Source organism: Callorhinus ursinus, unplaced genomic scaffold (assembly GCF_003265705.2).
Source record: "Callorhinus ursinus isolate GAN/ISIS: 27379988/994484 unplaced genomic scaffold, GSC_fseal_2.0 scaffold87, whole genome shotgun sequence".
Classification (NCBI taxonomy): Eukaryota; Metazoa; Chordata; class Mammalia; order Carnivora; family Otariidae; genus Callorhinus; species Callorhinus ursinus.
The window spans coordinates 791,976-815,068 of NW_027397149.1; the positions used below are offsets into that span (position 1 = coordinate 791,976).

General features: G+C 54.0%; 2 protein-coding genes and 1 long non-coding RNA gene across 5 annotated transcripts; 2 read left to right on the forward strand and 1 right to left on the reverse strand.

The window, feature by feature from the left end:
- Window positions 1–3,783: 3,783 nt before the first annotated feature.
- On the reverse strand, window positions 3,784–8,061 carry LOC112810448 (uncharacterized). Of its 2 annotated transcripts, XR_012376842.1 has the most exons (4): window positions 7,864–8,061; window positions 5,955–6,085; window positions 4,890–4,960; window positions 3,784–3,929 (listed from the first exon to the last, which is right to left on the reverse strand). It is a non-coding gene; the product is annotated as an uncharacterized lncRNA (long non-coding RNA). The 2 variants fall into 2 exon arrangements; XR_003204831.2 differs by having other exon boundaries at window positions 4,890–6,085.
- On the forward strand, window positions 6,798–9,851 carry LOC112810447 (zinc finger protein 764-like). 2 transcript variants are annotated; one of them, XM_073888153.1, is made up of 3 exons: window positions 6,798–7,383; window positions 7,536–7,649; window positions 8,458–9,851. In XM_073888153.1, exons 1-3 carry the CDS (start codon window positions 7,188–7,190, stop codon window positions 9,366–9,368), a joined length of 1,221 nt encoding a protein of 406 aa, XP_073744254.1. In that variant the 5' UTR covers window positions 6,798–7,187; the 3' UTR covers window positions 9,369–9,851. The 2 variants fall into 2 exon arrangements, with proteins under 2 accessions (XP_073744254.1, XP_073744255.1); XM_073888154.1 differs by having other exon boundaries at window positions 6,801–7,383; window positions 8,461–9,851.
- Window positions 9,852–15,276: 5,425 nt separating this feature from the next.
- Window positions 15,277–18,642, forward strand: ZNF768 (zinc finger protein 768). The gene is made up of 2 exons (XM_025854059.2): window positions 15,277–16,230; window positions 16,528–18,642. Exons 1-2 carry the CDS (start codon window positions 16,143–16,145, stop codon window positions 18,117–18,119), a joined length of 1,680 nt encoding a protein of 559 aa, XP_025709844.1. The 5' UTR covers window positions 15,277–16,142; the 3' UTR covers window positions 18,120–18,642.
- The last annotated feature ends 4,451 nt before the right edge of the window (window positions 18,643–23,093 follow it).

A 23,093-nucleotide genomic window follows, 5' to 3' on the forward strand; every position in this document is an offset into this window, starting at 1 on the left:
GTACAGAAAGGACCCTGGTGGCTGGACTGAGGAACTGAGCGGAACAGAATCACAGATGAGCTTGGAGGAGGGGAAGGGAGCAGATCATAGAACTCTGGCTTGCCACGATGTCAAGTCTGGGTTTGATTCTAAACATATTGGAAAGCCACTGGGTCATGTTTGTTGTTGCCTTGTGGTAAAATACATGTAACAAAATTTACCATTTTAAATATTTTGTTAAGTATACAGTTTAGTGGCATTAAGTACAATCACGTTGTGTGCATCCATCAGCCCTCTCTAGAACTTTTCCATCTTCCCCAGCTGAAACCCCATACCCATTAAACACTAAGTCCCCACTCCTCCTTTCTCCAGTCCTCGGCAGCCACGGTTCCATTTTCTCTCTCTATGAGTCTGACTATTCTAGGGACCTCATATAAACCATGGGGAGGTTTCAAGCAGAGTGGCAAGGTGATGTGACCGCAAACCCACTCTGGTTGCTCTGAGAATGGACTGCAGCGGGCAATGTGGTGGGGCTGAGAGCCTCAGAGGAGCCAGGAACGATGGTAAGATTTTTGGCTGAGTGAGGAGGAAGATGGAGGGGTCAGTTCCTGGGAGGTGGTGACAGGGTGGACCACAGCATTTTATTTTATTTTAAGATTTTATTTATTTATTTGACAGAGAGAGACACAGCGAGAGAGGGAACACAAGCAGGGGGAGTGGGAGAGGGAGAAGCAGGCTTCTGGCAGAGCAGGGAGCCCGATGCGGGGCTCGATCTCAGGACCCTGGGATCATGACCTGAGCCCAAGGCAGACGCTTAACGACTGAGCCACCCAGGTGCCCCACGGACCACAGCATTTTAGACCTGGAAGGGAGCTTTTAGGAGCTGCCTGGCTCAAAGGTTTAAGCAGGGTTTAGGAAGCTGTGGGTGGAATAGGTTTCTTTCCTGAGGAGATTCTCCAGGGGACATGGGGAAGAATGTTTGGTTCTTTCCACAAGCTTTCACGTAAATACTGTTGCACAGAATACGCTCTGAGAAAGGCTGAGGCCCAGAGAGGGGAAGGCCCTTACTTAAGATCACACAGTTGAAGTAGTGGCAGAGGCAGGCCTGGAACCCAAATCTCCAGATTTCTCAGTGGATGTTCTTGCTCTTTTCACTATACCAGGCTGCGGTGTCGATGGATGGGAAAGGCAAAAGGCTGGAGGCCCAGAGATCAGCCAGGCCACCCAAGCCTAAATCAGCGAGGGCCTGGGCAAGAGGAGCCCACTGGTGAGAGATGCAACAGGGTACCTTTTGTGAAGCCTGTCGTCACCCTTCCCCCAGGGCAATTTCACATACCTTCTAAACACCTGAATGACATTTTTTTTTTTTTGCCATGACATGACTCTTAAATACAACCCTTTTACTTACTTTCAGTACTTACCATAGCCCATCATTTAAGTTTTTTTTCTCTTTACATTTACATGACAGCATGGAGTTGTATAGGTGACCAGAAGCAGCTCTTCTAACCTCCCAGGTTGCTGCCATATCTCACGTTTCAACTGCATCTTGGTAGCCTGTCTTAAAATCCTACCTCGCTCTGTGGTTGCTGAGATTGTACCTTCAATTATTCAAAGCATTACAGCATGGGTTCTGGAGTTAAGACTGCCTGGGTTTGAATCCTGGCTTCACCACTTACTAGCTGGGTGGCCTGGGGCAAGGTGACCGCTCTCTGCCTCAGTTTCCTGATCCAGAAGGGTACTTATCTCTGAGGGATTGTGAGAATTCAATGAGTTAACAGGCAGAAGCACTTAGAACAGTCTGGCATATAGTAAGTGATCAAGTAAGGTAAACTAGTATGATTAATGTCTTAGTTCTATCACAGAACAAACTGCATCCCTTGCATAGTCGGCCATTGTTCTTTTAGAGGAGCTTTGACTTGGGAAGTCTGGGGGCACCTTCAAACCGAGTGTTAAAACAAACAAGTCAGGTGATTCAGTCACTCATCTGCTTTTTATACAATCATCTCTTAAATAGAGAATGGAGTTCATTTTCACAAGGTCAGCAGGGGTCAGTACATTCAAAGTCTTCAGTTGCTTTCCTGGAACAGGCCTGGAGGAGGCAGCGCAAGATGGTGAAAAAGGCTGAATTTAGGGGTCTGAAGCTGCTCAGTCAACTAATGGGCTGCCTGACCTTGGTAACCACCAGGCTTCAGTTTCTTCTTCGGTCAAAGAGCTGAACTCTAAGGCATTCAGAGGCATTCGGTCTAGTGTCCTCGGTTAAAGAGCTAGCAAGTGTATGGAAATAGCAGATAGGTAGACAGGCTATATCTGGAGGCATGTTCTAGAAACTCCTAATAGAAGAAAAGGGTGGGGGAGGAGACGTCACAGAATATTATTCTGTACCTTGTAAACGAAAAAAAGTTGAGAAATGAACTAGCTTGCCAAAAAGAAATTTTCTTTTAAGACCAGGTCACTGAGTGGGCGTTCTGAAGGGGGCTGGGAGGGAGTCGCCAGGCCGAGGGCCCAGAGTCCTGGCCCCTTTCCCCCTCTCTCGGACCCCTAGCAACCGGCTGCGCTCACGCACCCGAGCCTCCTCCCTTTTCCCCCCGCCGGACCTGAGCACGGACGCCGAAGCGGCCGCGGCCATCTTAACTGTGGGCAAGAGGCGCTTCCCAAGGCGGCTTGCGGAATAGCAGAGGACAGCTGGAGAGAGGAATAAACCAGGTCATCAATACCAGACCCTGGTAGTGGCGTCACCCTGGTAGTGACGCTGTTAAATGCTTCTCTAAAACTGAAAAACACTGGAATGCCACCATCTTTTCTGAAGGCGCCTTCATTTTCTTGGTCGCGCAACCACCGAGTTCGCGTAACCGACCGTTTCTAGCTGTCCTAGAGCCGCCCCACCCGAGGCTACTGGCCGGCCGCCTAGGCCCGGAAGAATCTAGCTCCCTGGAGGCGGAATGCTGGGCGTCCCCTCCCCGGTGCAGGGGTGCTGGTGGGGAGGGGCGTTTGGGTCCCTGGCCCTGCTCCCGGCTCGGTGCTGAGGTGCCCGCCGAGGCCCATATGCGTAGACCTGACGCGGGAGATCGATAGCCAACCCGCATCTCTGAAAAGGGAAGGGGGCGGGTGGGATGCGCAGGTCTGAGTGACAGACTCGCCCCCACTCCTGCCCTCAGATGACTTCGTTTCCTGTGACCCCCGCCAGATTGGCCCAACTGAAATTTACAGCGGAGCCTCTTTGGCCAGGCTCTTCCGTGGTTCCCCAGGACTTCTGCAAAAAGTTCAGAACCTGTGTACCACAGTGTGAAAGCCCGTGGCTTGCTAACCCCCAATTCAAACCCAGTCTCTCCCTACAGGCTAATGATCCCATTGGCTCCAGCTACAAAGAATCTTTGGGTTGGTTTTTTTTTTTTTTTTTTTTTAATATTTTATTTATTTGACAGAGAGAGGGAACAGAAGCAGGGGGAGTGGGAGAGGCAGAAGCAGGCTTCCTGCGGAGCAGGGAGCCCTGGACACACATCTGGCTTAATGAGCCTAATCTAACATCTTTCAATGCCCTTTTCAAATGCCTTTCAAATGTCTCTAAGAAATTCTTCCTGAAGCTCTTCTGCCGCAAGTAGGAAGTCTCAGCTGCAGCTTTGTCTAGCTCTTTAACTGCCTGAAGGTCTCTGCACCTTTGCCCCCAGAGCTCATAGGTGCCTTCTCTCTCCCTTAGCGTAAACCTAGAGCTTAGTGTAAACTTAGAGTAGGAACCTTATCTTGGTTCACCAATGTCTCCCAACACCTAGAACATCTAGAACAATGCCTGCCACACAATGCCCAATATGTTTTCATTAAATGAATGAAGAATTGTTTATTGAGTGATTAACGTTCTTCTCCAAGATTCCAGAGCCCAAACCAGCTCTCATCTCCTGGGTAGAAAAGATGGCCCAGATGTGGAGTGCAGATGCTCAGGATCCCCAGGTGGATGCCTGAGAGAAAGAAAGATGAGGAGTGGGGGTAATGTTCCAGGTCCAGCTGGAAGAGAAAATGTTTTGTTGAACAAGAAACACCATCTAGGGATGCCCGGGTGGCCCAGTCGGTTAAGCGTCTGCTTTCGGCTCTGGTCATGATCCCAGCGCCCTGGGATCGAGTCCCGCATCGGGCTTCTTGCTCAGCGGGGAGTCTGCCTCTCCCTCTCCATCTGCCTTTCCCCCCTCCTCCGCTCATGCTCTCTCTCTCTCTCTCAAATAAATAAAATCTTTTAAAAAAGAAAGAAAGAAACACCATCTACATGTACCTTACTACTTTTTGCTGGCCTGATTTTTTTTAATGTTTTTTTAAAAGATTTATTTTTAAGATTTTATTTATTTATTTGAGAGAGAGAGAATGAGAGATAGAGAGCAGGAGAGGGAAGAGGGTCAGAGGGTCAGAGGGAGAAGCAGACTCCCTGCTCAGCAGGGAGCCTGATGTGGGACTCGATCCCGGGACTCCAGGATCATGACCTGAGCCGAAGGCAGTTGCTTAACCAACTGAGCTACCTAGGCGCCCAGATTTTATTTATTTATTTGACAGGGAGAGAGACAGAGAGAGATGGAACACAAGCAGGGGGAGTGGGAGAGGGAGAAGCAGGCTTCCCGCGCAGCAGGGAGCCTGATGCGGGACTCGATCCCGGGACTCCAGGACCATGACCTGAGCCGAAGGCAGTCGCTTAACCAACTGAGCCACCCAGGCGCCCTCGCAGATTTTTATTTTTTTAAAAGATTTTATTGATTGATTTGACAGAGACGACACAGCGAGAGAGAGAACACAAGCAGGGGGAGTGGAAGAGGGAGAAGCAGGCTTCCTGCCGATCATGGAGCCCGATGCGGGGCTCAATCCCGGATCAGGACCTGAGCTTAACCGACTGAGCCACCCAGGCGCCCCTGCTGGCCTGAATTTATGATACCCACCGGAGACTAGAATCTTGACCTTCTCTTTTTCACTTAATTGAGGCATCCACGCGTCCCAAGATCAGGTCACACTGTACAAATCATCCAAACTCTAGGTCAGTGTCAACGTGTGAATGAAAGTTTAGGATGGAAGCAGTTCCCCTTCCTGTAGGTGCCTGTGCCTTATAACACCTGTTTCTCTGGTTGAGGGTGTCTCTTTGGGTTGGTCCTGAAGTGGGAATGTCCCTGACTTGCCGTGACCCCCTCAATTGGTCAACACAGTCTAGGTGGGTGCTTCCAGGGGCTAGGCACCCATCTGAGGTTGTGAAAGTTGATTCTGCCACCTAAACATTGAGTAGAGTTTGACTGAATAGGGCAAAAAGTAAGTTTTGAATCTGCTGTTTCAAAACAGCCACTCAGAAAAATGATACATTTGGAAGAAGCCAGCAGGAGTCTACTGGGGAGTTGTCATGAGCTCCTGGGGTCAGAGACACTAGCTTGGTCTCTGAGCCTGTGGCCAAAGCACCCCAGGTAGACAGGCCTTTCCCAAGCCCCAACTCTACACCCAGCCTCAGTGCCTGGTACTCACACAGCACCCTGCCCCGAGTGCAGGCACGCTTTGCCATGACCTTTCACCTGACTCAGTGCATTCTGGAGAGGGGCCCTTTGCCTGCGCGTAGTGTGGCACCTGTTTCTGCCACAGGTGGTACCTCTCGTGCTACCTGCTGACTCACACAGGCAAGCTGACCTATTCCTGTCCCTAGTGTGGAAGGTGCTTTAGCCAGAGGCCCACCAGTAGACCCCAGTGCCAGCCTGGTGCCGTGGACCTCAAGGGCTGACACACAGGTGTGAACTCTGCCCTGGGCTCTTCCTCAGGAGTGTTCAGACCCCTCTGTGAGTTTCCAGCACTACCCAGAGCTCTTCCAGGCCTATGTGTGAGAGGCATCACCGTGAGGGGTGGGCGCTGACAGATGATAAAATGCTATTACTCTTACTGAAAAAAAATTTTTTCTTTTCTTGTGTCCTTCAGGGACCGGAGGCTAGGAGTAGCTAGGGCTAAGTCCATGGGCAAATCTGCATCCTTACCTTTTCCCAGGCTTTTCATCTTTTCCTTTTCCCCTTTCTACTTTGATTACCTCTACTTGCCCAGCTCCTCTGGCGTAGGGGAGAAGCATCCACCAGATACAAGGTGTTAGGCAAAAGCCTCAGGAAGACCTCTGGAAGGAAGCAAGCAGAGAGAAGCTCCAGACTAGACCCCAGACCTGGTGAAGGAAGGTGTGAAATGCAGTGATTTAGCCGGCCAAAGGAAAATTATCAAGTCTTTTTAGGGTAGGGTATTTATGAAGGCATATGGGGACGCAGAGTAAGCCGTCAATAAATGTGTGGAGTGAGAGAAGGAGGTTAGAGGTAGAAATGATAGGGAGAGTGGGTGTCACTTGCTTATAAAGACCCCAGGAAGAGCAGGCTGGGGGCAGAAAGGGATGATGAATTCAGTGGGAGCCATGCCTAGTGTGAAGTTCTAGTGGGAATTCGTGCAGGGGCAAGGGAGCAGGTGGCTCTGTGCTCTGTGATCAGGAGCTTAGGAGCCAGGCTTGAGCTAAAGGTAAATAGATGTTCGACGGGCCTCCTGCAGAGCATGTGCGGAGAAAGTAAGAAAGTAAGGTTGCAAAAAGTGGGTCCTGCCGACTTTTACAGACCTTACCCTACCCGCCCCCAGCCGCCGCCACGATCTCCTTAATAGAAGCTCCCGGTAGAGAAGGTTCTCTTTTACCCACTACATTTTTCTCCTCTCAACATTGGGGAAAGTGCGTTGTCACCCAGTGACGGGCCGAAACCCAGGAACCCACTTATGAACGGCCCGGCGACGAAAAGTAGCGTGGAACTCACGAGGGCAGAGCGGGCCGGGTCAGCCCGCACCCTCCGCCGCGCCCGTCCCGCCTCCAAACCCGGGCGGGGCTGCGGCTGCGCCTCCCAGCGCGGCGGGCGCGTGCACTTCGCGGGGCGGAGGCGGCTCGCCGCCCCCTCCCGCACTTGTAGCCGTCGCGGCCATTTTGGCTGAGGGCTCGAGGACAAAGCCCCCTGGAGACCCCGGGGAGGCGTCATCTGGGCACGGTTGCGTAGGAGAAACGTTCGCGCGGCGCGTTGCCGCCATTTCTTTCTGATGCTCTGTGTCCCTTCCGCTCGCGGCTCTTGGTCCTTGGCCACCCTGGTGGGCCTTCGAGGGGCGGCCTGCTGCGCTCGCGGCCTTCCGGCCCGCGCCCTGGCCCGGGGACGTCTTCCGGCGCGGGCGGCTCCGCGGACCCCGGCCCGGCCCTTGCCATGGCGCCGCCTCCGGCCCCGCTGCCCGCGTGGGAACCGGACGGCGCGGGGCGCGAGCGGAGGGGGCCGGGCGGCGTGAGCTTCGCGGACGTGGCCGTGTACTTCTCCCCCGAGGAGTGGGGCTGTCTGCGGCCCGCGCAGAGGGCCCTGTACCGGGACGTGATGCGGGAGACCTACGGCCACCTGGGCGCGCTCGGTGAGGCCCCGCCGGCTCGCCCGGGCCACCTCCCCGCCCACCCCGCCCAGCCTCCCGGGCCGGCCCCGGCAGTGGGAGCCCCGAGGTCCGGGAAGCCGGGGCGACGGGGGGCGGCCTCCCGGCAGCGTGGGGTTTCCGTTCTCCTCCCCCAGGGTTCCGAGGCGCCAAGCCAGCTCTCATTTCCTGGGTGGAGGAAGAGGCGGACCTGTGGGGCCCGGCTGCCCGGGATCCGGAGGTGGGAGAGTGTCTGACAGAAGCAGACGCAGGTGAAGTATTGGGTACTGCGTCTCCCGGGACCGCCTCTGGGCCTGGGCCACCCAGCTGACCTTCTGCCAACACCTTCCCTGCTCCTCATTTTCTTCCCTGGGTTGCTTTCCCCGCTGAGGTTACCATGCCGGCCCGTGCCTCGCTGCAGGCTTCAGCCTAGAAAGGGGCTGCGAGTGTGGCCCGGGCTCTGCTGGGGTGCGGGGCCCTGCGTACCTGCCTCTCCAGCGAATCTGTGCCCCTCACATCTGGTTGGTCTCAGAGCTCTCTCGAGCTTCACATCATCCCTCCTGCCGCTTTCCTACACTCTAGCTTCGCGGCCGCCTCTTGTGTTTTAGCTTCCTTTCTTTTTGTTACGTTTTTGTGGTCTCCTTTCTCGTGGGTTCCACTGTTTGTTTACTTCCTCCAGTTGATCCTTGCACCGCACCCCCTCCCTGTGAGCTTGTCAATGCCGGCCACGGTCCTGCCTCTCTTGCACGAACATGTTCCTGCTGCCTGGAGTGTCCTGAGACATCCTGTCATCCTCCAGGATCCAGCAAGAATGTCCCCTCTGCCCGCATTTCCCCAGCTCTGAGGTAGAACGTACGGTGTTCCGTTCCTTCCTTCCTTCTTTGTCTTGGTGTCTTTTCTGTCCTCTGCAGTTCAGGAAAATGTGTCACTCCGAGCTTCCTTGCCTGTACCGAGCTGAGTCCCAGAGGCAGCAGTGGGTCCAGAAGGTGGCTGTATCTAAAAGGCTTCTCTGTCACCATTTGGGGTTTGGCCATAAGAACCAGGGTAAGCGAGGGTCTAAGCTCTCCCCTTACCTCCCAGCAGATTCCAGAAACAAGGAAGAGAAAAAACAAAGAGAAGGGACTGAGGCCCTGAAGAAGAGCCTTTCTGTGGAAGCTCCTGGGCCAAAGGCTCCAACACACCCTTCTGCTGGGTTCCCTGACAGCTTGGAGCAGCCGTCCAAGGCACCTCGCCGGGGTCGCCCCCCACTCTGTACGCATCCCCCTGTCCCAAGAGCCGACCAGCGTCATGGTTGCTACATGTGCGGGAAGAGTTTTGCTTGGCGCTCCACCCTAGTGGAGCACCTGTACACCCACACGGGGGAGAAGCCCTTCCGTTGCCCTGACTGTGGCAAGGGCTTCAGCCAGGCCTCCTCTCTGAGCAAGCACCGGGCCATCCACCGTGGGGAGCGGCCCCACCGCTGCCTGGACTGTGGCCGGGCCTTCACCCAGCGCTCTGCCCTCACCACTCACCTGCGGGTCCACACGGGCGAGAAGCCCTATGGCTGTGCTGACTGTGGCCGCTGCTTTAGCCAGAGCTCTGCCCTCTACCAGCACCAGCGGGTCCACAGTGGCGAGACTCCCTTCCCCTGCCCGGACTGTGGCCGTGCCTTTGCCCATGCGTCAGACCTTCGGCGCCACATACGCACCCACACGGGCGAGAAGCCCTACCCTTGCCCAGACTGTGGGCGCTGTTTCCGACAGAGCTCCGAAATGGCAGCCCATCGGCGTACCCACAGCGGTGAACGCCCCTACCCCTGTCCTCAGTGTGGCAGGTGCTTTGGCCAGAAGTCAGCCATGGCCAAGCACCAGTGGGTCCATAGGCCTGGTGCCGGGGGGCCCAGGGGCCGGGGTGCCAGTGCGTTGCCTGTGCCTCTGGCCCCTGGCCAAGGGGACCTGGACCCACCTGTGGGCTTCCAGCACTACCCAGAAATAATCCAGGAGTGTGGGTGATGGTCCTAAAGATGTCAAGGCAAAGGGTGAAGATCTAGACATTGCCTGAGGCCCAGGTTGGGCTCAGGGGCCTGAACCTCTGTGGCAGCTCCAGGGAGGTCCCACAATTCCAGGCAAGAGGTGGACCTGGGGGATGAGGAACTTCTTACCTTAGGCCTTCACAAGCTTGATCTGCTGACACCTTGCTCCCTACTGTCCCAGACTCTAGAAGCCCCCTCTGCTCCGTTAGGGCTGAGGTAAGCACCTGCACAAGACCTCCGCTGTGGGGAAGAAAAGGCTCTTTCTCCACTTAGACATGTTAAGAGGATTGAGGTAGAAGGGAAGTTTGCTGTATTGGTTGTCTTTACTGCAGGGGTTAAAAACTGACGGCCTTGTACTGAATCTGGCTCGTAGCAAACCTTTTACAAAGTATTTGTGGTCCAACCAGCATTTTAAAATGTTACAAATCATGGTTAAGACTTAAAAGGATATTTCACACAAAAATTCAGGTTTCTGGCCTCTTTTGAAAAATTCGGGGATTTGGCAACTCGACCTGAGCTCCCACAAAGGCACAGGTGGCAGGAAGCGCAGGGCAGCTGTTCAGCCTGCCCACCAGCCCTTCCCGGCTTGCCACCAGTGTCAGCTGGCCCTTGTCCCCACTTGTCCATGTCCCCAGTACAGCAGGCCCTCTCCATCGGGCATTTTCCCCTTGTTTACATGACCCGCTGGCTTCCTGTAGTCATTTGAGTTTGCAGACTGGTGGATAGCATTCATGTTCTATTTTATTTTTTATTTTTTATTTATTTTTATTTTTTTTAAGATTTCATTTATTTGACACAGAGAGTGAGAGAGCAGAAGCAGGGGGAACAGTAGAGGAAGAGGGAGAAGCAGGGAGCCCGATGCGGGGCTCGATCCCAGGACCCTGGGATCATGACCTGAGCTGAAGGCAGACGCTTAACCTGAGCCACCCAGGCGCCCCACGTTCATGTTGTCCTCACCCAGGGATTTAGGTTGACAGCACCCGTGTGAAAGGGCAGGAGAAGAGAAGGAAAAGCAGGCTTTATTTCAGATGTCTGCTTGTATCACGTTCTCTGGTTTACAAAGTACTGTTTTGTCCATCAGCTTGGACCTTGTCCATGTAGCTTGGAAAGGACAGCCCAGTCAGGAAGAGGCTATATTTTGCTCCAAACCGAGAGGCATCTCTGCCACGCCACGATAGGCCTCTTGGTTGACCGGCAGTTCCTGGTTTTGAAGAGGAAGGCTCTGAGTGTGCCCTCCAGTCCTCCTTGAGCCTCCCTGGGAGAGCCCTATTGCTCAGGCCTTAGCCACCAGCCAGCCAGCCAGGAGGGCCTCATCACATTTTTGATCTGGAAGAGATCTTAGTTTTTCTGTCCTTCTCTTTGGGGACTCAGACTGGGGAAGGCCAAACGACCCGTCCAAGGTCACATACAGAGTGAGTGAGACTCCAGGGTTCTTGGTTTACTGCTGTCTTTACCACGCCATGCCTGAGTTCCTTGCCCGTGTCTCAGCCAGGGTTCTGGAGCAATCTGCTCCCTCCCTACGACAGTTCCCAAACAATGACCTGGACTAGGGACAGAGCAACCCAGTGTCAGTGAGGCCCAGTTACAAAATGACAGAACAGCCACACAGCAAAGCAAGGCAAGGGAGAAACCAGCCTGAGATGAGAGTTCCAGGGCAAACAGAAGCAAAGCTTGCCTCTTCTCTTTTTAAGTACCTCTCATCATGAACAAAGAAGGACAAGGCCAGGAACATTTGGGGTTAGTAGCCAAGGGACCTGCTCATCTGTATTCCCAAGCCGTATTGCTTGTGACTCCATTATCCATTAGCCACCCAGTTCCGCTGTGTTCAGAGTCCAGCCTTGTCCCAGTGACGCTGCTACCAGCCACGGGCAGACCCGTTCCTGCCTCCTTCACCTTCACCTCGAGGAGTAATAGCAGGGGCTTATGTCTTCTGCCGGTCTGTGTGCACCCGTCTCCTTCACCCAAATCTGTCCCGTGTCCTGTCTGGCCTATCTTAGGAAGAAACCAGATTTGTCAACCTAGAGAAACTTCTAAAGGAAGAGGGAGAAAATCGGGGGGGGAAAGACACTGTTCAGGTGAAATAATCAACTGAATTGATACCAATTTAATCTTCAGATCTGACCCCACCAGGACCTGGCTTACCCTAAATTTTAGTGGGAGGGTTGGCTCAGGTGCCATCTTGTCACAAGGGGGACGTGCAGTGAAAAGAGGCACCTTGACAGCAGGACCTACCTTTGTACCAGCTTCTAATTCCCTAAAGAGAAGCCAGCGTACAGCCCTTCCGTTGCCTCACGCTCAGCACTGCCCGGGGAAAGCCCAGCCTGCAATACCGGTTGTCAGCTCAGATTCAAAGTCAGATCTGGATCCTGCCCTCAGCTTGACAATTAAAGGTACCATAATTACTACTTTCTCCGAGTGCTTTGAAGTTTGCCAAGCTTGCTTAGGGCCCCAAAACCAGACCCAGCTCCTCCGCTTCCTGCCCTCACGACCCAACTTTCTGCCATTTAATCGATTTTTGAGTGTCACGAAATGCTTAAGCCTTAGCCTCACTCCATTCTCAGCTCATTTCTTGGCATGGTTGCTGCCACCAGAGATGGGGCTCCCTTTTCTCTCTCTGCTCCCATAGGTCTTTAAGGCTTAGACCCCAAAGCACTTTTAAGCCAGGAAGAGGGTTTTCCTAGGGCTTTCTTGGTACATCAGGAGAAATGCTTGTCTGAATCAGACAAAATGAGCCCCGTGCAAATGGCCAGAGTGAAAGGTCAAAGTCATGACCACGTGGCCCATTCCTAACTTGTCCAAGCCATGTAAAATGAGGGCAAGTGTCGACTTGAGCTTTTAAAGACCCTTAAACATTTTTTTAAAGGTTTTTATTTATTTGAGAGAGAGCACAAGGGGTGTGTGTGGTAGGGGAATAAGGAGAAGCAGGCTCCTCACTGAGCAGGAAGCCCCACAGGGAATGCGGGCTCCATCCTAGAACCCTGAGATCAAGACCTGAGCCGAAGGCAGATCCTTTTTTTTTTTTTGAAGATTTTATTTATTTGACAGACGGAGACACAGCGAGAGAGGGAACACAAGCAGGGGGAGTGGGAGAGGGAGAAGCAGGCTTCCTGTGGAGCAGGGAGCCCGATGTGGGGCTTGGGATCATGGGCCCTGGGATCATGACCTGAGCCGAAGGCAGATGCCTAACCGACTGAGCCACCCAGGCGCCCCCCCGAAGGCAGATGCTTAACGGACTGAACCATCCAGGTGCCCCAAGACCCCTAAACATTTTTGAATGTTTGTTTATGTGTGTCTCTAGGAATGGGATGTGCAAAGATGTTTATGACCCAAAGAAGGAAAAACCTGCTCTAGGCCAGTATTTTTCTTTTCTTTTTTTTCCCTTTTTTAAAGATTTTATTAGAAAGTGAGCACAAGCAGGGTGGGGAGGGGCAGAGGGAGAGGGAGAAGCAGACTCCCCACTGAGTAGGGAGCCCAATGTGGGGCTTGATCCCAGGACCCCAGAATCATGACCTGAGTTGAAGACAGATGCTTAACTAACTGAGCCACTCAGGTGCCCCTAAGCAAGTATTTTTCAAAGTAAGGCCTTTCTGCCACAGAATCCCATTCAGTAACTTTAAAATGTAGCCAACTCCCTGGGCTTTATCTCTGGAGTATTGAATCAGAATCTCCAGGGATGGACTCTCACACCTGGTAATGATGCTCTGAACAAAATGTTACTTTCTAGCTACTTTTAGTTTTGCAAATGCTTGAGGTCAGAGGATGACAAAGACTCCCATTTTGTTTGTTCTTCCCAAAGGGGCCTGTGCCATGGCTGAGCTCTTCTTGGTACCTCAAATCTTCTTGAATATACAGGGACGTCTCTCGTAGCATCTGTCCGTTGCATGCAGGGAAAGAGCAGTTCACGCAGGAGTCGCCCTCATACTGAGGGCCTTTGCTCAAGTGTTGGCCAAGTTGGCTGGACTGTAAGTGTTGGCTGCACACTGAATATCTCTGCCCCAGCTCTGCCACACACCGGTAAAGATCCTATGGACAAAGTGGCTGCCCAACTCAGGACACAAACACAGCTCCTCCTCACCAGGACACAGTGGTAGAATAAGGTCAGTGGACTCTTGCCTTGGATCAGTTGGTGCCGGGTCAAGCTGGAACCCACATCAGAGGATTCCCTGTGCTTAGAGCCTCTCACTGCTATGGGTGAGTGGCAGACAGGCTGGTTGCTTCTCAGGCCTATTGTATGGATAGGCCTGGTGCTGGAGGAGGCTGCCTGGAGGTCAGCTCCTCCTTTACTCTAGGCACTAGGAAGACTGAATGTCCATGTGGCAATGCAGGTGCCAAAGCAGCTTGCAGCCCTGCCCTGACTTCTGCTACATGTGGGGCTGGTGGAGAGTGCTGCAGACAATGGGACCGGGTCAGAGCTGGGGTTGGAGGCCTCGCCACGCACTTTGCAGGGAACAGCTGCTCTCCTGTGTACATTTTCTGGTGGGTAAGCAGGTTGGAGATCAGAGAAAAGTGTCTCATGAAGGAGACTTCCGTTTCTCATTCGTGTGAGTGCTTTGGGAATGACCAGAGAGTGCTCCAGGTCCAGCTCCTTCCATAGTCAGTGCACTTGTAAGGTGTCCTGCCCGTGTGGGCCATCTAGTGCTGGACTGGGTGAGCCATTCTTCACAGAAGGTTTTAGGACAGACACAGAAGGTTTTAGGACAGACTGACAGTGGGGTGGGAGACAGGCATGGAGCTGGAAGCTGTTCCTCTTCATGGGAGAAACGTGCTTCTGCTTTATTTGTAGGGAGATAATTGTGATTCTCTTTGTAAGCCTCTGTTTTCTCTAGGCTTTTACTGCTTGCAATTCTCCAGATTCTTGTTCTCATCTCTTTTCAGGAGAATGGAAGATGCCATCTTTCCTCCTAAACCAGTTTCTTCCCTTCATTTGTCTGAGAAGGCAACGAGATAACACAATCATGGCTCCTGCATCACTCACACAGGGAGAATTTGGCTCATCAATTGTCAAGAACGCTACCAAAATACTTTCAGCAGCAAGGGTAAAAAAGGGAACAAGAATTGTCTTTCCAGATTCACTTTTCCCTTGATTGAAAGCTGCACCAAGGGCAGTGTTTCTTAGGTTCCCTTCTACAAGCGTCTGTCCAAGTCAGACAGGACTGTAGAGTTCTTAGCTCCCTTAAAGGCCAGATGGTTCTTTACTTCTGAACACCACCCTCACCTGGAAGTAACTCCCGTAGGATCCCTGCCTCTCTGTGAGAAAACCCAGGAACCAGGGACTAAGGTTCCCACTTCGGGGAAGGTGGAAGGGATAGGCAGGTAACAGAAAGGAAAGCAGCCTCCTCTCTGCGGGAGGATCGGCCAACTGGCCCCTTTCAGCACCAGGAACCTGTGGGAGAAAGGAAAGTGCTGGGAAAGGAAGTATGCGGGAGACCGGGGGGGGGGGGCGGTGTAGGGAAGGCTGTCTGTCTCCAGATCCCTTGGCTTGCTTCAGAGAGATAAGACATAATGAAAGGTAAGTAGAGGCGGGAAAAGTTCTGAAAGCACCAGCCGGAGGACGGGCAGGGAGACACCAGGCACCTCCCTCTCAGCCCTCCCGCAGGCACTTCTGACCGCTGGGGTAGGTGGAACCGGCCTGCCCCCTCCAGCCAATCAGAAAGGTGCCTCGCGTTCCCTGGCGACCATTAACTCCTGGCAGTTGGTGTAGTGGGAGGAGGCGGGACGACGAGAGCACAAGCTCCCCCGGCCAATCGCTGTACTCTTTGGGTGGTAGGGGCGGTGCCTCTGGAAACCCGAGGCGGGGCTGTTTCATTGGCAACGATCCTAGCCCTCCAGGAGTGGGTAGGGTGGAGATTAGGAGGGGCAGAGAGGGGAGGGGGCCGGGAGGAGTGAGGGTGGGCGCGCTGGTGCGGAGGAGTAGAGTTCGGGTTGGGCGGGTGGGAGCCCCAAGACTCAGGAGCTCAGGGCTGGGGGTGGGGTCCGTCTAGGTTCCCGAGGCGCGGCCGAAGCTGACCCCAAGGCCCGGGAGGGGAGGGGAGCTAGACACCGCCCCCGCTGGCGCCGGGAAGCGTCGCTCCTTCTCGCTGACCTTGGTCTCGCTTGTCGCCTCGCCCTTGGCCACAGGCACTGACGGACGCAGGGCCCGGGAGACGGATAGATAGGCTCCTGGACGGACGGAGACCTAGGACATAGCACACAAACTACCCCAGCCTTTCCTGCCGGCTCCAGGGCTCCCCGTCATCCCCCACCTCAAAGCCGGGGCCATCCAGCCCAGGGTTAATGCCAACGAGTTTCCACCTCCAGCCGCTCCTAGAGAGGCCGTGGCGCTAGCCAGCGGGGGAAACTGGCCGCGGACGGACACTTCCTGTGCGGGGGGAGGGGGGAGGGGGTCGGACAGCCGCAGCCCAGCCGGGGCTGGGGGGCCAGACTGCGGGGTCGCGGGCGGGGAGCGGCGTCCGGGGGCGGCAGGGCAAGTCGTGAAGACCCTCGTCTCCGAGGCCACGACGCACGGGGGCCTTGGAGGGCCCCAGGGCAAGGCGAGACCTTGTGGGTGGGGGCGGGGCCGCGGGTAGGGGAGGGGCCCGGCCGGCCAGAGAGGCCCAGGGTCAAGACGTCCGGCCTCAGGGGCCCGGGCTGGGCAGCCGGGTCCCCTGGGCGGCGCTGAGCAGGCGGGCGGCGAGGGCCCGGGTCTCAGGGCACTCAGGCCTGGTCGCAGGATCGTCCGCCATCGCCGCCGCCGCCGTACTGGGAGCCGGCGGGGATGGAACGGGAGGCGTCGCCGTGGGGCCTTGAGCCCGGGGATGTGCAAAGTCCTGACGAACTGGGGAGCCCCGAAGGGTCCCTCAAAGGTGAGGGAGGGAGCGTCTCTCTGAGGAGCGTGCCTGGGAGCGGGAGAGGGGGCTGTGGGCCATGGGAGGGGAAGAGAGCGGGGGCGGGGGGCTTGGACACCTGGGACTTGGAGGAGGCGGGGGCGGGGACTGGAAGTCCTGGGTCGGCGGAGGGGGAGGTGGGAATTTCAGCACCTGCTCAAGGGCCAGCGACCCTGCTGGAGGAGGAGGGAGGGGTTTGTGGCAACTAGTGGTGGGACCAAATGACCTTCCAGGCCCCGCACAATCTGTGTGTTCTGTAATTCTCTGATCCTGCAGGCAACATGAGTGAGAATGAGGAAGAAGAAATGTCTCAACAAGAAGGCACTGGGGACTATGAGGTCGAAGAGATACCCTTTGGGCTTGAACCCCAGAGCCCTGGGTTTGAGCCACAGAGCCCCGAGTTTGAACCCCAGAGCCCCAGGTTTGAGCCTGAAAGCCCAGGTTTTGAGTCCCGAAGCCCTGGGTTTGTGCCCCCAAGCCCTGAATTTGCACCCAGAAGCCCTGAATCAGAGAGTCCTGAGTTTGAACCCCAAAGTCCTAGGTATGAGCCCCAAAGCCCTGGGTATGACCCCAAGAGCCCTGGATATGAACCCCGGAGCCCTGGTTATGAACCCAAGAGCCCTGGTTATGAACCCAAGAGCCCTGGGTATGGATCCCAGAGCCCTGGGTATGAATCCCAGAGCCCGGAATATGAGGCCCAGAATCCTGAGTTCAAAACCCAAAGCCCTGAATTTGAAGCTCAAAGTTCCAAATTTCAGGAAGGTGCAGAGATGCTTCTGAATCCTGAGGAAAAGAATCCTTTGAGCATCCCCTTGGGAGTCCACCCCTTGGACTCCTTCACCCAGGGGTTTGGGGAGCAGCCCACAGGGGGCCTACCCCTAGGGCCACCTTTTGAGATGCCCACAGGGGCCCTGCTGGCCACACCCCAGTTTGAGATGCTCCAGAATCCCCTGGGCCTGACAGGGGCCCTTCGGGGGCCAGGCAGGCGGGGTGGCCGGGCCAGGGGTGGGCAGGGCCCTCGGCCTAATATCTGCGGCATCTGCGGGAAGAGTTTTGGGCGGGGCTCCACCCTGATCCAGCACCAGCGCATCCATACGGGTGAGAAGCCCTATAAATGTGAGGTCTGTAGTAAGGCCTTCTCCCAGAGCTCTGACCTCATCAAACACCAGCGCACCCACACGGGCGAGCGGCCCTACAAGTGTCCCCGTTGTGGCAAGGCCTTCGCCGACAGCTCTTACCTGCTTCGCCACCAGCGCACCCACTCTGGTCAGAAGCCCTACAAGTGCCCGCACTGCGGCAAGGCCTTCGGTGACAGCTCCTACCTCCTGCGGCACCAGCGCACCCACAGCCACGAGCGGCCCTACAGCTGCCCCGAGTGTGGCAAGTGCTACAGCCAGAACTCTTCCCTGCGTAGTCACCAGAGGGTGCACACCGGGCAAAGGCCCTTCAGCTGTGGCATCTGTGGCAAGAGCTTCTCGCAGCGCTCGGCGCTCATCCCCCATGCCCGCAGCCACGCCCGCGAGAAGCCCTTCAAGTGCCCTGAGTGCGGCAAGCGCTTTGGCCAGAGCTCGGTGCTGGCCATCCACGCCCGCACCCACCTGCCAGGCCGCACCTACAGCTGCCCCGACTGCGGCAAGACCTTCAACCGCTCCTCCACGCTGATTCAGCACCAGCGCTCCCACACGGGCGAGCGGCCCTACCGGTGCGCCGTGTGCGGCAAGGGCTTCTGCCGCTCCTCCACGCTGCTGCAGCATCACCGGGTCCACAGCGGGGAGCGGCCCTACAAGTGCGATGACTGTGGAAAGGCCTTCTCGCAGAGCTCCGACCTCATCCGCCACCAGCGGACCCATGCAGCCGGCCGGCGCTGACCTGGGGCCCTGCCAGAGGCTGGGGAGGTGGTGGGCAGAAGAGAAGAGGCCAGGGAGCTAGAGAAAAACCTTTAGAGGGGATAGTGGGAAAGCTGGGGGAGGTTGGAGGAGTCGAGGGCCAGGGTGCAGGAAGTTACGTGCCCTGGAGATTTATGGGAAATGGGCTATGAAGAGGGGTTGGAGAGAGGCCAGGCAGGCAGTGGGAGGTTCTGGGAGAGATCCAGGAGAGAGGTCAGCAGAGAGCTGGCCTTGGCAGCAACTTGCCCCTTGGTGGGTGCCTGGCTTGGCAAAGCGCTAGGCGGGGGTGGGGGGGAGGGGGGAGGGTTACTTAATTAGAGTTGGGTAGCTTAGATTGGTAGCTACTGAGACCCTCGTTGAGTCAGGAAGGGGTGAGGGTAGGTGGGGGGGGGAGTGGGGCCCTGGGGTGGGGCTTGGGCCTCAGTGCAAACCCCAGCCTCCCTTGTCTTCCTCAGGCTTTGGAGCCCCTGAATTTGAGTTCAATAAAAACCTTTATGTGGCAAAAGAGACTTGTCCTTAAAATGTGTGCATGGGTAGTGCCTCGGGCAGTGGGAGACGCTCAGTGATAAGTACACAGAGCCAGTGAAGCCATAGGGTCCTGTCTGGGAAGCGCTTTTATGTTCCAAGTTTCCCTGGAATCTTATAATGTGATGCTCAGGAGATGTGACCTGCCCGTATATCCCCAAGTTTTGTCTCATGCTTTGAATCCTGCACAAACACAGAGGGAGCTCAGTGTGGGAGGGGTGAGAGAGCCTTTGACTTTGTGGGATATCCCTTTCACCAAACACAGAGGGTCTGTCCTCGGGCCAGAGAACAGACCCTGTTCTCATAGCCAGGCATAGAGCCTGTGTTCCATCTCTTTCTGGCTCCCAGCATCTAGCTGTGCCATCCTCCTCCCCCCTCCCCAGCCGGAACCTCTGGCCATCAACTTTGTGCAGACCCGGAGTGACCAGAACCACAGAGTGCCTGCAGTCCCGACCCCACCTGTAGGGGGCACATAGGGGACCCAGTGAGAGGATTGAACAACTCCAGCCTTTAAGACCAACCCACCAGGCTGGGCCGGATTTGCCACACCTCTGCCTCTTTTTTAGGACCCCTGGGCCTATTGGGATCACCCTGCTCCCACCCTGCCTTTATCCTACTTTTCTTTCCTATCTGAGCCTCAGCCCTCCTAATACGTGGCTCTCAGGAAAGAATGGAGAGTTGGCGTCAGCGGTGAGTGTGTGGGATCCTGGGGTGTGGCCTGCCTTGACCTTAGCTGAGTAGGACAGGCCACACCCTGGGGAATCACCCGGCTGCCAGGAACGTCTTGAGATGAGTGTCTGTAAGGGCCCGATGTCTCTGCGAAGATTTTTTCATTCTCTTTCAGGGATAAGGAGAAATGAGTTCCCAGAGCTCTGACCTGCTTAAAGTCACTCTGTGGATAGAAGGCAGGTGAGACATTCAGACCACATCTGCCTGGCTCCATCAGCCCCAGCGGCTCGGCCACACAGGCAGGCGGGGGATTCAGGGCTCTATAAGGGCTCTTGGGCCTCGAAGCCTCAAGTCACCCCCAGCCCCACACCCATCCTCGGGGCCTTCTAACTTGTCAAGAGCAAATAACTTCTCCAACGATGTTTCTATCCAGCCTCTTATGTTCTGCAAGCTCTGGAAGGAGCCTTAGAAATCATGTAGTTTGGGGCGGCTGGGTGGCTCAGTCGGTTAAGCGTCTGCCTTCGGCTCAGGTCATGATCCCGGGGTCCTGGGATGGAGCCCCGCATCGGGCTCCCTGCTCAGCGGGAAGTCTGTTTCTCCCTGCCCCTCTGCCACTCCCCCTCCTTCTGCTCGCTCTCTGACAAATAAATAAAATCTTATTAAAAAAATAAATAAATCACATAGTTCAACACAGTTTGGTTGTGTTTGGTATTTTTTTAAAGTTTTAATTATTTTTGAGAGTAGAACATTATTTTTCAAGTAATATCTCTCGGTCTTTTAAAGATCTTTGTAAACTTTATGCACATTTTTGTACGATACCCTACCACACATAATTTCAAATATTAAAATACTCCATATTTCATATAGTTCATATATGTAACTACAGATGTTAAATAGAACCGCATTTGACTACCTGACATATTACATTTGTAGACATTTACTTTAACATTTATTTCAATTATACAATTTAATTTTTGTACTTTGGGGTTGATTTTTTTTTCAGCTCCCAAACATGTTTGTAGGCCATTGAAAGCCGGGGGGCCTGGACACGGTGCTTGTGGTGCTTAATTGATAAAGGAGCCTGCATGCTACTTATGGACCTTAGCATTTAAAGCAGGTCAAGTGAGGGGGCCTCAGCTGCTCGGCCACCATCCCTCTCTTCCACACAACAGCTGCTGAGGTTCCTTCAGGTCCCAGGTGGGGCAAAGCAGCCCAGGAAGGGCATGCATCTTTCTCAAGGTCACGGCAAAGAACTAGGACTCCAGTGCCAGGTCTTTTGCAGTCCAGCGTGCTGCTTTGACCACATCGTCCTGCACAGCTAAACCATTTTTTTAAAAGTCATCTTTCCACCCAACGTGGAGATTGAACTCATGACCCCGAGATCAAGAGTCGCCTGCTCCACCGACTGAGCCAGCCAGGCGCTACACAACTAAACCATTTTTTTTTTAAGATTTTATTTATTTGTCAGAGAGAGAGCAAGCACAAGCAGAGGGAATGGCAGGCAGAGGGAGAAGCAGACTCCCCGCTGAGCAGGGAGCCCAATGCAGGACTCGATCCCAGGACCCTGGGACCACGACTCGAACCAAAGGCAGACGCTCAAACAACTGAGCCACCCAGGCATCCCCACAACTAAACCATTTCTATTCCCCACCTTTATCAAGCACAGATGTGCTCCCCAAAGTTCTAGACCACTTGCAAGTGTTATATCATGTTCACAAGAGCTCTGAGGGATATACCATTATTATTCCCATTTTACAGATGAAGAAGTGAGTCCCAGAGAAGGTAAGTAATGGCCCCCCCTGGCACAGCTGCGAAGCAGCAGAGCCTGGACTCAAACCTGACTAGTTTTGACCATTTTCCCAATGATACTAAGGTGTTACTTTTTCACTCTGTGCCAAGAGGATGGTGTTTTCTAGAGGCTACATGGCCTGTGAGAACATATGTCATCATTCGGACAGCTTGTGAGCAATGTGGACTTGGGTCTCCATATGTTTTAAATTTTTCTCCATTTGAATTTCTAACTGGACAAACACCAATAGGTATAACCCATATAAACAAAAAGTCTGGGGATCTTTAATTTTTAAGAGTATAAAGAGGTCCTGAGCCCAAAACATGTGAAGGCCACTGAATCAAACACTTATTGAATGTCTTCTTTGTTGCCAGCCCTGGGGAGGGGTCAGTGTTGGTAACACAAGTGAGCAAAGACTGAATCTTGCCTTCTAGAACCTCCCAGTCTTGAGAGAGGAGCCCACACCGTGTTATGTGTTCTGAAGGGGTATAAAGTGAAGATGAAATGGGTCATTTTGTCTAGGAACTGAGGGGATGAGAAAAGCTTGGAAGTGCTTTGAAGTAGGAAGATTTTATTTATTTATTTATTTATTTATTTTAAAGATTTTATTTATTTGAGAGAGAGAATGAGATATATATATATAGAGAGAGCATGAGGGTCAGAGGGAGAAGCAGACTCCCTGCTGAGCAGGGAGCCCGATGCGGGACTTGATCCTAGGACTCCAGGATCATGACCTGAGCCAAAGGCAGTCGCTTAACCAACTGAGCCACCTAGGCGCCCCTGAAGTAGGAAGATTTTAAAGGATAGAAAGGGGCTGGAATTGGATGCGCTGGCAAGGGGAACAGCATTTGCAAAGACACAGGCGGTGAAGGACATGTAGGTAATTGAGGATGGGAGCTCTTAAGGGAGTGGGGATATAGATTCCTGGGCAGGTCTGTTCCTGAAATGAAGCTCCCAGATTTTCTGTGCTATTTTGCTCCCAACCCTGATGAAAATATTCACTTTTTGCATGTGTGTGTGTGTGTGACAGAGCATCACCGATGTAAGAGAGCCCTCCCCATCACTCTCCAGCCTGCTATCCTGTTTTATCTTCTTCACAAACCCCTCGCCCACGTGGAATCACATTTCTACCTTTTCACTCTGTTTTCCCACTGGGTTGATGCTTCCTGGGGGCAGGGACTTGTCTGTCATGTTCATCACCGTGCCCTCGGGGCACAGAGCAGGCTCTGACACAGAACTCTCAAGAAATACTGCGTGAATCCATAGAAGCCGACGGGCTTCACGAGACCTATGGATAACTTCATGCATTTTTAGCATTTCTGTGATATTTCTGACCATTATAACCCTTTTTCTCCCTCTCTGGGAAAATGGGCCTCACTTCTTCCTTCCAGAGGTCTTTCTTATGAGCCAGCCCCATGGTTCCTTGGGTGCTGGACCAGAAGGGGGTTGAGGAGGTGGAAGAGGCCGGCAGGCTCTGAAATACTGTTCTGGGTCTTGTGTGCCAGGCTTGAGAACGTTCGCTTACACCCTGTAAGCAGAAGGGAGCCCTCAAAGGTCACTGCTTGGGAGACCAAATGCTTCTCAGCAACCAGTGCTGGACCCAGAGAGCTGGGCTGAGAATTACTCCCTATTCTGTGCCCCCCGCCGCTCCCGGGGTCCTACTGACCACAAGAGGGCAGCAGCGAGGAGCCCCTCTGTCCCTCCTAAAGGTGGGGGCCTTGGGAATCAAGCCCCACCAATTGTTTTTTTAGAAAAAGGCCAGGGAGGGTCTATTCTCACACCTTAATGAATTGTCAATGCCTTATGCAGGTCAGTCTCTGAGGGTTGTCATAACAAAAAAGACAAAGAAAAAAGAAAAGAAAAAAGAGAACAGCTGTTTGGGTCCCACTTAGAGAAAGGGTTGAGAAGGAAATGTTCATTTAATTGAGCCAGGCCAGAATGGGGCACCAGCATAAAAACATCACAAAATTGGA

Excerpts from the sequence above, each read along its gene's own strand:
- LOC112810447 (XM_073888153.1), top strand. The coding sequence starts at position 7,188 with ATGGCGCCGCCTCCGGCCCCGCTGCCCGCGTGGGAACCGGACGGCGCG. Across the intron at positions 7,384-7,535 it reads CGGCCACCTGGGCGCGCTCG|GGTTCCGAGGCGCCAAGCCA; the intron begins GTGAGGCCCCGC and ends CTCCTCCCCCAG. Across the intron at positions 7,650-8,457 it reads TCTGACAGAAGCAGACGCAG|CAGATTCCAGAAACAAGGAA; the intron begins GTGAAGTATTGG and ends CTTACCTCCCAG.
- ZNF768 (XM_025854059.2), top strand. The coding sequence starts at position 16,143 with ATGGAACGGGAGGCGTCGCCGTGGGGCCTTGAGCCCGGGGATGTGCAA. Across the intron at positions 16,231-16,527 it reads CCCCGAAGGGTCCCTCAAAG|GCAACATGAGTGAGAATGAG; the intron begins GTGAGGGAGGGA and ends CTGATCCTGCAG.